The sequence below is a fragment of the Talpa europaea genome (assembly GCF_964194135.1).
Source record: "Talpa europaea genome assembly, chromosome: 5".
Lineage (NCBI taxonomy): Eukaryota > Metazoa > Chordata > Mammalia > Eulipotyphla > Talpidae > Talpa > Talpa europaea.
Window position 1 is genome coordinate 99,957,087 of NC_140071.1, and position 12,665 is coordinate 99,969,751.

At 37.9% G+C, this 12,665-nt stretch overlaps 1 protein-coding gene across 3 annotated transcripts in view; it reads left to right on the top strand.

Annotated features, from left to right (window-relative positions):
* The window catches only part of SDAD1 (SDA1 domain containing 1), a gene marked incomplete at its 3' end in the record, with an annotated part of 32,303 nt that extends 24,281 nt beyond the window's left edge, over nucleotides 1-8,022 (top strand). For all 3 annotated transcript variants that reach the window (XM_084233287.1, XM_084233288.1, XM_084233289.1), the window contains 9 exons: nucleotides 488-564; nucleotides 1,274-1,371; nucleotides 1,479-1,555; nucleotides 2,752-2,881; nucleotides 4,350-4,444; nucleotides 4,584-4,774; nucleotides 4,887-4,971; nucleotides 6,054-6,215; nucleotides 7,975-8,022. In XM_084233287.1, coding sequence (XP_084089413.1) covers nucleotides 488-564; nucleotides 1,274-1,371; nucleotides 1,479-1,555; nucleotides 2,752-2,881; nucleotides 4,350-4,444; nucleotides 4,584-4,774; nucleotides 4,887-4,971; nucleotides 6,054-6,215; nucleotides 7,975-8,022 — 963 coding nt within the window. The remainder of the gene's footprint in view (nucleotides 1-487; nucleotides 565-1,273; nucleotides 1,372-1,478; nucleotides 1,556-2,751; nucleotides 2,882-4,349; nucleotides 4,445-4,583; nucleotides 4,775-4,886; nucleotides 4,972-6,053; nucleotides 6,216-7,974) is intronic.
* Nucleotides 8,023-12,665: the final 4,643 nt, after the last annotated feature.

The following is a 12,665-nucleotide window of genomic DNA, read 5'->3' on the forward strand; positions in this document are numbered from 1 at the left end:
CGTGCAGCCCTTTCCTGCCGCTCCTGCTGCTCCCCTCAGCAGTGTATTTCATCAGTCTGCCTGTTCTGTTCCCCGTTTTGTCTCTGGTGATCCTCTCACCCACCTGCGCATCTGGCCTATGCCCTGGTTCTTGTATAAATAAATACAAATCTTTTTAATAAAAAAGAAAAAGCATCAGTAAATTTAAAGTCGGTAATTCCTTTCTCTGATAAAAACAGTATTGTATTATCTAGGTCAAAGCAATTTTTTAAGTCCACATGAAAAAATAACATTGAGAGCAAAATTTTATGTGGGTTTAGCCAGGAAGATTGAACCTCAAAGTAGTAGTTTTATCTCTGTCTTGATTGCTTAGTCTTAATCACTTCTAACTCCCAAACACAAGATGAAGGGGGCTGTTTCCCTACTGTGAATAACTATTGTCTCTTCATCCTCAAGATTGTGAATAGGTTCATTTTACCAGCACTCATTTCTTTTATTCCCCATTTAGATCATTCAGTCATTGCTTATGACAGTGGCCAACAATTTTGTTACGGACAAGAACTCTGGAGAAGTCATGACAGTTGGGTATGTAGGAGGTGGCAATGCTGTTAATGTACTGGGTTTGCTGTACATTCCAAGATGGAAGGTTTCAGCTGGCAGAGTGGCCTCTAAAAAAGCAGTTTAAAATATACTTGTCTTCTTAGGAGGCTTGTTTTTTTATTTTATAGGCCAGAATTGTCCTTCTAGTCAACATTTTATTTTTCAAAGGAATGATTATGTGACAATCTATTTTTTTTCCTCTTATCTCATATACTGAATTCATCCCTTCCTGTGGAATAGTGATTTGTTATTGAACATTCTTGAATCCCAAGACAGTTTGGTAGCCCTATTGAGTAATTCAAAACCACTTAATGACTGTGAACAGTGGTTTAAGGATTTTCTAATGTACAGATAACTGAGGGATGTGCTGAGCAGCTACTTTTCTCCCTTGGAAAATATTGCTGGCATAACAGCCCTAGCAGCCTTCAGCTTTACTTTTTCACCCTAGTCCCTTCTCCCTTGAGAGTTGGTTCACAGAGAGGATACTTCCTTATTCTACCAGTAGAGGTAATGGCAGTAGACTGGGATAAAAACCCTCTATGACTACCTAGCCTCACATTTTCTGCCATACTGCAGTTTTTGAAACCCAAGCTTTAGAAAACCCAATTTATATTCCCTTTGATTTAGTCTTTTTAGGAAACTGTGTTAGGGTGAACTGTTTGGGTTTTTTTTTAACTCATTTTTCCTTTTCTAGAATCAATGCTATAAAAGAGATAACAGCTAGATGTCCTTTAGCCATGACTGAAGAACTTCTCCAAGACCTGGTTCAGTATAAAACACACAAAGATAAGAGTAAGTTATGTGTTATTTACTGTAGACCAAAGAATGTGAAGTCGCCCATCTTTTATTTCAGTAGACTCATTGCTCCAGAGCTGCTTTTTAAAGGTATTATCTTACAGATGTGATGATGTCTGCTAGAACTTTGATTCAGCTCTTCCGAACACTGAATCCTCAGATGCTACAAAAGAAGTTCCGGGTAGGTAAAGCATGCAGATGTTGATCTAAAAGTCTCTGAAAGTGAGGGTAATTCCTACAGTTTGAGTTTTAGTATTAGTACTGCTTCCATGACAAATATTGTTGATATGCATAGTTTTATTCTTTAAACTCAAAATATGTTGATTAAATACCATTGCTTTAAATATTTTATAGTTAGCATATACTCTTTGATGATGACTGAGTCTTATAAATCTATCAGGCTGTTTGCTCTTAAAAGTTTTTGGCATTATTAACAAATTGGAACCTCAGAGATCATTCAGTAGCTCATGCCAATATTGAACAGGCTATTTCCCAGCCAGGTATCACTCTGGTTTTATGAAGGAAGAGAAGTGTGTGTACAAGATTAGGTCCTATCACTTAATTTTGCTTAATTCACTTAATTCACAGATAATGAAGTTTTTACAAGATTCCCTCTCCCCACACCAGCAAGAGGATTATGACTCACTGAAGGCTAACATAACATTTTTTAGCAATAAATTATTTTTTAATTAAGTTATGTACATTTTTTAAGACAAGGCTGTTGCGTACTTTAATAAACTATAATATGGTATAAACATTTATGTACCTTGGGAAAGCAAAAAACACTGTGACTGACTTTGTTAGAGTATTTGCTTCATTTTGGAGGACTGGAACTAAACGTGCAATATCTCCAAAGTGTGCCTGTATGTAATAGAAAGAGATGGTGATCTTGAGATTTAAAGAATTGGAGCAGTTCATCCTAATAACTGTGTTTTTCCTGATCTGGAGCAGAAAAGACAGTGGACAGAGGACTGGCTGAACCAAGGAATACATTTTCATCATTTAATTCCATTTTTGTAGTTCTTTCTTTATTTTTATTTTTGTGTAGAACTGGGGTGTAGGCCAGAGGTGTTGGGGGTAGGGGAGGGGGTGAGTTGAGAGGATTCACTGGAGACAGAGTGAAGAGCAGAACAGGCAGATTACTGAAATACACTGCTAAGCAGATGATACAGGAGAGGTCTGCTGTGCCATGTGAGTTAGCTCTCTGGCCAGGTATCCAACTCAGGCTATAGTGGTAACAGCACTGAGACTTAACCCCTTGGCCACCAGGGAGGCCCTGTAGTTCTTCCTTCTGAATTCATAATCCTAGAGAATTCTTTATGTGTATGATGTTTTAAAATCTAAGCACCTTATTAAAAACAGTTTTCTTTCCTTTAGGGTAAACCTACAGAGGCCTCCATAGAAGCAAGAGTGCAAGAATATGGAGAATTAGATGCAAAAGATTATATTCCGGGAGCAGAAATTCTGGAAGTTGAAAAAGAAGAAAAGAATGCTGAAAATGATGAAGGTTCATTTTATTTCACCATTATTCAGGAAGAATCACTCCTATATCTGTATTGACCTTGAAGTTTTTATGCTATTTGAACATTCATTCAGCAGGTATTTATTGAGCACTGACTACATGGCAAGCATTGTAATAGGTATCGGATTCAAATGTACTAGTTCCTATTTTTAAAGAACTTCCATCCTAGTGTAGGAGATGTCTTTTCATGTCCTTGAGGGTGACTGCCCCTTAATCAAGGGCACACTAGGCACTTAAGAAAGATAGTGACTTTGTTTGTTGTCTAGAAATAATGATGAGGATTAGTCCTTAGCATTGTCCAAAACTCTCTTTGTTGTAGGAAAATCCTTTGATAAACTTGTTGAAGGCTGCTTGAGGAACTCCATCCTGATATGCAGGGTTCACCTTTGTTACATTTGTTGCTAGAGTCCTGTCTTCTTCCTGCTGTTCCTTAATTCATTGTTTCAGCAAAGGTTTCCTAAGCATCAGCTATGAGCCAGTTACTGTCAACACAAATGTGAATGATAGAGTTTTCTGCTCCTGGGGACTTTTCATTAACAGTTGAGCAGTAAACAGCTGTTTTATTACTAGAGCGGGGCATAAAAAAGTTCACTTCCACTTCAAAGACCTGAAAAAGCCTCAGGGAGACACCAGAGCTGTATCTTGAACTATAAACAAGAAATAGTAGTATAGTGGAGACTTTCCAGGCAAACTAAGTGAGGTCCTAAGGGATGCAGGAAATGATTATAGTATAAGGCACTAGGTAGAACATAGCAAAATATCAGACTAGGGGTAGAGTTGGTTATCGTAAGTGGTTGTGCATCTTCCATACTCAAGACCTGGGACATGGTGTAATAGAACGTGACACCGCTAAAGGTACAAGTATTTTGTGGTTTTGAAAACTTAGTGTAATGGCTCCATTAATGACTCCAGTGCCTCTTTATTAAGGTATGTGAAATTTCTTTCAGACAAAATCTTTTGCCTCACTTCCCTGAATGATTATTTTTAACCAGTTTTTAAAAATATCTATAATAAGTAATCTTGGACAAGTTAGATACTTGCTGTGCAGTCTAGGTGAATATACAGGTGCAGTTTTGATGGACGCAATTGCTTTGGTAGAAAGAACATGAACTCTGCAGTCAGACATAATTTTCATGATTTCATTGTAAGCTGCTTTTCAGTGAGATGGGCAGAACCAAACTCTTAGAGCCTGTTCCTCTTCTGTTGAGTTGTGAGCATTAGAGAAGGTGATTGTAAGGTCTTGGCTCAGGGTGGATGCTCGTCAGTGCTTATTTTATTATCCCCACTCCTTAATTTGAAAGCATGGCTTATTTAACAGTAAATATTGACCAATGCTTCGTCAGTGGTGTCTCTGTTTTGAGTTTCATTGCTTTCCTCTTACTTGACTTATCTCAACATTTCTGTGACTACCAATGTAAAGTGATAGAACCAACAGTGTGCTCTTTTTTCACAGATGGGTGGGAAAGCACCAGTCTCAGCGAGGAGGGAGATAGTGATGGTGAGTGGGTTGATGTGAACCACTCTTCTGACGAAGAACAGCAAGAAATCGTAAGTCCTAAAACTTTCCCCTTTGAAGTACATCATTCTGATGTTTATTAATCTTAATTTATGCTGGGCCTTGTTGGGGGACTAAGCTTTTACTTGAACTACTAACCATGTAAGCCTCTGTTGTATGTGTGCCTTCAAGTCTGAGAAGCTGAACAGCATGCCCATGGAGGAGCGAAAAGCCAAAGCTGCAGTTGTCAGCACTAGCCGAGTTTTAACTCAGGAAGACTTTCAGAAAATCCGCATGGCCCAAATGAGGAAAGAACTTGATGCTGCCCCTGGGAAAGCCCAAAAGAGGAAATATATTGAAATTGACAGTGATGAGGAGCGCAGGTAAAGTGGCACCTGCACCAGGTCTTTCAGCTCTTGCAGCTCACGTGGTAATGAAAGTATTAGGGAAAGGAATTCTACCCTGTTCCATGTTGTATTTTTTCCTCCACCCCAGGGGCGAGTTACTGTCTCTTCGGGACATTGAACGCCTTCATAAAAAGCCAAAGTCTGACAAGGAGACAAGACTAGCAACGGCAATGGTGAGTGAGGCTTAATTGTGCTCTGGTTCTTTTAAATAGAAAGCAAATAAAATAAACAAGACCTAGAACTTGTGTGTATTATTTATACACAAGTTTATACACTGCTATTATTTATAGCAATGTAATATTTTAGCTTTTTTAAGTAAAATTAAAATTAACATGGAATAAAATGCACAGCTAGGAAATGCTCAGATCAGTTTTTCCAGCCAGATAGCAATTTAACATCCATTTCAATAACATGTATCAAAGCTACTAGAAAAGCAGGGGAATGTTCAAAATCATTAATGAAAAGCCAGAGACAGTTGGAGTCTGCCTCTAGTAAGTGCTGTGGCTATTTGTGATTTCCAGCTTCATTTTCTGTGCCTTTAATTGTAGGCACCATCCCATGATGGCTCCATATCTGCATTCCATTTATACTGAAACCTGTTCAGAGCAATTAAAAAATGTTCTTTCTAGGGTTGACCCCGTGGCGCAGTGGGTTGAGTGCAGTGCTGTGAAGCTGTCGGCCAGACAGGGAGAGTCCCACATGGCGCAGCAGACCTCTCCTGTCTTGCCTGCTGCTCCCCTCAGCAGTGTATTTCTGTCAATCTGCCTGTTCTGTTCCCTGCTCTGTCTCTGGTGAATCCTCTCACCCTCCCACGCCTCTGGCCTGTACCCCAGTGCTTGTATAAATAAATAAATCTTTTAAAAAAATTAAATTAAATAAAAAAAAATGTTCTTTCTCCTCCACATCTTTGCATATATCCCTACTTTCTGAAATGCCATATTCTCCTCTTCCTTTCACCCATGATGTCAGCATTCTATTAAAAAAATAGGTTGTGCATGGGTCCCTTCTTTAGTTCCTCTGACTTCACCAGACTAAATTATAAATTATAGTCCTTTTCTTCTGTGAGTTCCCTTTGCCCCATTGGCAATTCACCATGGCCAGCTCTCCTTTAGACTGAGTTGTGGGAGCAAGGACTGTTCCATTTGTCTTGTGGCCTTTCAGCCCAGTAGTGCATCTGGCAAGGAGGAGAAATGCATGTTGCTTAGGTAACTAGTTGTGTTATGTATGAAGAATTTTAATCTTTTTGTGCTGATAGGCTGGAAAGACAGACCGAAAAGAATTTGTGAGGAAGAAAACCAAAATGAATCCATATGCCAGTTCCACAAACAAAGAGAAGAAAAAACAGAAAAACTTTATGATGATGAGGTACAGCCATAACATCCGGTCAAAAAATAAACGTTCCTTCCGAGAAAAGCAGGTGAGTTCAACTTAAAGTTTGGTTGACTAGAATAGTGTTGTCATTCTAACAGTTCTTTATATTTGAGATGGAATTGCACCTTCTAAACACCTTGTATTATGTGTATTTAGGATTAATAGGGAGTGTTACTGGAGAGCATAGAAAGGTGGAAATTGGTCAGGGTATAGAAATTCTCTGCCAGATTTGGCTGAGTTTCAGCTCAGTACTTGCTGCACCTCCCCCTGCAGTGACCCTTAGGGCTAATGGCTTGCGCCATGGTCCCTAGGTCCGGCTGGGCAACCAGCGCGCAGGAGGAGAACAGCAAAAACCGCCTGAAGACATAGATAAGACGGAAGCCTGTTGAAAGATAACGACCACCAGGAGCCACTACAGGAATGCTGTCCGCAGGGAAACTTATCTCACCTTCTCTAGACCCACAAACTTTATTCTAATACAACTGTCTCTCTAAAATCTTTTCTCTTTCTCTGTTTAAAAGGTCATTGGTTTGCCGATTAAAAAAGAACATACGAAATCTAATAACTAGGCTGATTCAAATGAAACGTTACTAAACTCTGTGTATTAATAGAACTGCTAGCTCCTCTATAAAGGAATGCAAGCAAGATGATCTCTGAGGTCCATTGCTATGCTGACACTGCATGTGTCAAATGTAATATTGAGATTAGTTGAATAAGCAATAGCCATGTGGTAATATCTCTGTTTCAGGGAAGCTGTGCAAACATCACTTCAGTTGTTGGCACAAACCTTCCTTTATGTGCAGTCTTGCAAAGTCTTTGGGTTTAGGCATTTGGGTATCATTTTATCCATTTCTGATCTTTGCTGATACTCTGCTGGCTTGTTTACTTATATAATTCATTGTAGTAAAACAAAACGAATATTTTTATATCTTCCCCTACTGGGAGTATACTAGAGCGTATCTAAATGCAATCTGAAGAATCTCCAGGAAATCAGGTAGGGGTGAAGCCCCACATTGGAACCAGTGTTCCTAACTTGCTATCCAAAGATGAACCTGCTAGTCCTAAATGTAACAGCCTGCTCTCCACGGCAGTGTTCCATCTGTGTGGGAACCAAGTCAGGAATTAACTGCATTAAGGTACCATTTAAAGCAACCTGTTTATTAAATCTGTCTAGTTCTAACCTGTGTCCAACAACATTATACAGAGAATGAAGTGACAGCATAGTTGAATTGAAAATAAAGATGCCATTGATTTTTGCCCATTTAAATTAGTTCAGTTGATTAAATCTATTTAGTTTATCAAATCACCAGTCATGATATTTTAGAGTTGAAGAATTAGTAACCACTCCAGTGGTAGACCTTGCTTCATTGTTGAGGTTTGTGGCCGTGCTCCATTTAGCTAAGGATGTTCCTCCACTCCATGCTTTCTCTTTTTAGCATGCCTTTTTTGGGTATGATAGAGAAGACTTGCTTTTTGAAGTAAACCTTTTGGGTCATAAAACATTGCTCTCAAAATTAAAGAATTTTTAATTTAAGAGTAAATTAAGTGTTCTATGGGGCTCAAGAATGCTTTTGCCTTACTGTCCAGTTTTCTTGCCATTTGGAACCTGAAATCAATCAGAATTTCTGTGTATATTCCTAGCCCTATATTCTTCAAGATCTCTTCTTTATAAAACTTGGTGCTAGGATTGTTATTTGGGAGGATTTATTGACTTGGTGATTCCATTTTGTTATACTTTTACATAACCAAATTAGTATAATGGGGTACCTAAGAGTCTGTTTAGATATTTCCTTCTTCTCTTCCAGTTGGCACTACGAGATGCACTTTTGAAAAAGAGAAAAAGAATGAAGTAACTTCCAAGCAAGCTTACCATTCCAAGGAGAGTGCTGACTTTGAGTCACTGCTCTGAAAATTAGTAAATCAAGAATATTTGTTTACATTAAGAAGTCCAGAAGCACTATATTGTGAAAACCACAGTGAACTTGCAGCATTTTGGTATTTTTATTTTGGAGATGTGTAATGGTTGAATTATGTGAAATGTGAAAAGTGGAAGTATTGTAAAATCACTTTCATTTAGCATGTAAAAGATATTATTGAGTGCCTATTAATTGTCACTAAAGATATAAAAATGAATGAGCCATAACCCTTTACTCAAGGCATTCACAGCCTTTTGGGGGAGGTGGGGGCAGATGTGTATATACGTGTTTATAGTGCAGTGTACATAGTTCTCTAATAGAGATAGGGCTGTACTTCTGTGGGGTTGTGAAGACCTTACAGACTAACTCTGCAGGGTATAGGAGTTGTATATTCTCCTAAAACAAAACAGGACAATGTTACAAGAGTAAGAGGTTCTTACTTGTAAATAGGCTTACCTGCTGAAAACAGGTCCTTGCTGTACAGATTTTGGGTAGACAATTTAGCTCTTTTAGTCTATCCAAAAGATTTAAACATTATTTTGAATGCCAAGTGTAGGCTTTTAAGTTAGGACCTCGCTTTTTAAATTGCCTTAAGTATAGACAGTAATTTTGAAGTGTCTTTGATTCATCATTTGGTTTACCCATTTTGTCATAGAGGAAAAGAAAACAGCTTTCCTTCACCCTGTAATATTTTTAACCCGCTGTTTGCCTTGTCTCGGTAAAAGGTTTCTAATGTCAAATAGGTATTTTTGTGTGTGTTGAGTTGGTCTTCTTTCTCAAGGCACATTCAATTTCAGGGGATACAAGAGCCATCGTCAGTCTCTGTTAATAAGTGGTTGCACTTGGAAATAGTTTGATTCCTTTTACCTGATCTCTTACATAATATTGTGAAATGAGAAAATAGCTCTGTTACTTCAAATTAGAGTAAAAGGCAATTTTCTGCCCATTCAGAATTAGAAAGCAGCTTCTAAAGATACTTTCCTGTCTTCTTTCTATGATCTTCTCTTTACTGTCTGAGTTCAACTCTAGTTTTATTTTAATGAGACTTTGTGACTTTCTTCAAAATATCCCGGGTTGCTGGGAATTCATTGTGAAGACCTTGAGATTTAACAATTACCTTACACTGGCCTGATGAGAGGAAACTGTGAGGGGCACCCCTGGCAACTTCAATGTTTCTCAGGAAGAATCTGGTACAATTGTGTATGTTTCAGACCTAAACTGCTCTTTTTGCATTTTTCATTTACGGGTCTCCTCATGTGTCTAAACCCAGAAAGAGGTAAATTAAATTTGAAATGCCAAAACAGCTAGGATTGAGGGATTTGATGTATAAATTGTGATGCTGCCAGAACTTTCATTCTTCCCTTAGACTCCTATTCTACTTAGTTGCCAAGAGTTCATTCTGTGTTCCGACTTCTACTTCTATACTGTGGTTTCAGCTACCTCTTAACTGGGGCTTATGTGCAAGATAGAAGGTTACCTGCCTTAAAAATGTAGTCTTAACTCATTTCTTTAAACCCATAGAATCATTTGTATTCCTTTATTATTTTATAAGTCTTCTCTTGAGAATATTTCCTGTTTGCTATAAATTTGAAGATCTGATACCCACAAGGTGGGATGCTACCAGTAGAGGCAGAGTGACTTTTCAGGGTGACTTTTACCCTGAAAAAGTCACCAGGTTCCAAACTCTGGATTTTCAATTTCAAACTTTTGTTAAAACTGAAAACCAGTCCATTTCAAGAATGAGCTCAAATTGTCCAAGCTCATAATATACACAAAGTGATGTATAAATTTAGAATACTGATATATTATGCATGCGATCTTGGCAAGTTCCACTAGAAAAAAGGCTCCACAAAGAACAGAGTCTGTTCTCTGCTGTATCCCCAGTGCCACTTCAGGGCCTAGCATGTAGGTGCTCAGCAAATATTTTAATGCATGATTTAATTGTCAAGTCAGTTTCTCTATATACCACCTACCTCATTGATTGTTTGCAGATTTTTGAGAACTGATATCTATAAGCTCTTAGAGTGGTATTTGCAACAAAGTAAACATTCAGTAGTTTCTCATAGAAAATCAGGGTTCTATTTTATTTTTTGCTTAATTTACTTGAAGTGGAACTATAGTTACGGTCATTAGAAATATTTGGTTTACACCGCGTCCATTTTGGAGTGAACTAGTTTGAAATATGTATATTGAAATATAAATGTAAATTCAGTGTATATTGAATACTTACTGTGCACAAAGCACTCTGCTAAGTGCTGTGTAGGTTGCAAACATGATGTTCATGCCATAGAAAGTTTCAAGCCACCGAAGGAAACAGACTTACAAAATGACTATAGTGTAAGACTGTTTATTAACAGAGCTACAAAAAAGCCATGGCTTAGGGCTGGGGGCATCTAAAGAAGGGACAGTTCAGTGCAGTAGGGTGAAATAGCTGTTTGCCAACAAACTGATGCTTATTATGAACACAGCGATAGGAAATATCTTATTGATTTTATGAAGGGAAAGGTTGTGGCTTACACAAGTATGCATAATTTTTCAAAAGATATTGCTTATTATAAATTTTAGTTTTATTCATAGTCTAACTCTGGAAATTTATAATCTATCTGTAGTGTTGCATGGTAACTCTGTATTAACCAGAATTTTTAATCAGTTGAAATATTCTGTTCTTCAAAGTATTTTCAATAAACTTTTTTTTTAATGAGATAAAATTGGTTTACAACAGTGTATATGATTCAGAGGTATAGGATAACACTTCTTCAGATGTGTGTTGCCACACCACACCCAGCACCAGGGCACCGTTGTCCTTACTGTCCATTGGTCCCTGCCCCCTTTACACTCCACTCTCCCTTTCTGCTAATCTCAATTCTATCATCAGATTTCTAGGGTTTGAATAAACACATTTTTCAGATGTTTTACCAAATGATAACACAGTTCTACCAAGTGACATACTTTGTATAAAAGCAATTAAAAACTATTGCTTACATATTTTAGAATGTATTTTGTAAGGTTTTAAAAAGATTTGAAACATAAATAGTAAGGTAAGGCTTTGTCTCTTTTATAAAGAAACAACCCTTGGTCTTTTTTATAAGGGACTAACCTTTTCTACTTCAGAGTCCTTGGCCTGCACTTATTTTAAAATGTAAGCAAGAATAGAATATGGCAAATTCTGTGCTAGCTTAGTGTATATATTTGTATAGAGTACTTGTTATGTGGTTTTACTCTTTTTTTTTTGCAAATTCTGCTTTCATTGTTTTGTCAATCTGATTTCAGTAGAGAAATGGTTAAATAAATTGATTTGCCCACTTGATGAAATATTAAATAGCCATTAAAATGTTTGCAGTAGGAAATGCTTAATATAAATGAAAAGATCAAAATTCAAAAGTGAAATGGATTCCACTTACGCTTATAAGAAAATGGGAAATGATAAAGGCTCAAGAGGAAATAGGCCAAATATTAAACGGGTTTTTCTTTGGTGTTGGGATCATAGATGATATTTTCTTTCTACTTTACTTTCTGAATCTTTTATAGTATACATGTTTTTACTTATGTCAAAGAATAACTTTGAGGCCAGGGGAATAAAGTTACCTTAAGACTTAACTCTTGTGAAGGGCCTCCCTGACCTATGAGGCTCTCCGCAGCCACTGCAGCACAAGTTCAATCCCCGGCCAGGGAGCTGCCCACATGGCGCAGCAGACCTCTCCTGTCACACCCACTGCTCCCCTCAGCAGTGTATTTCAGTCAGTCTGCCTATTCTGTTCCCCACTCTGTCTCTGTCTCTGGTGAATCCTCTCACCCCCACACCTCTGGCCTATATACATAAATAATAAACCTTTGTTTAAAAAAAAAACCAAACAGACTTTTGTGAAGTTTTTTTAAAATCAGAAGGGAGATGGACCAGAGGATCAGTTCCTCTATTTAGGAACCTTTTCATAGGACTTCTTCATGTTCTTAAAACATGACAACTGACTCTGGTAAGCAATGCCAGAGAGATTGCAAGGAGGAGGCCACACTGTATTTAGACCTGCTCTTGGAAATCAGACACTGACTTCAACTACATTCACTAAGAACAGCCCACGGTCAGGGGAATTAGCCTCCACCCTTGGAAGGGGGAATATTGCAGGGATTGCATTGAAAACCACTACACTGCCTTTAAACGGAACAAAATGAGATCCCAGCTGTAAAGAATGTACACAGTTGGTATCCCTGAGCTGTAGACCTCTTTGAACTTAGCTAATTTGTTTGCTCCCTTGGTGACTTTCATTGTCCTAAGCCTGGAACTGCTGTTACTCACACTTTGCAAATGAGCAGACTTGATTTTTCGAAAAGACCTATGTGGAAACAGACTTGAAACTTTAGCATAGTGACTCCAAGTCCAGTAAAAATGGGGAAAATCAGAGATAAAGATAACTTTGTATTCTATGTGATGAGAGGAAAAAACTAAAACAAAAAACTTTCAAGTTTCCTCTAAATATTCTGTTTTGCCCATAGATGACCCTGCCATCTATTAAGCACTTCCCAGCTTTACTGTGTCAGGTGACTGGCCTAAGAAAAGTTTTCAGTCTCAGACATTGAGACGCAAA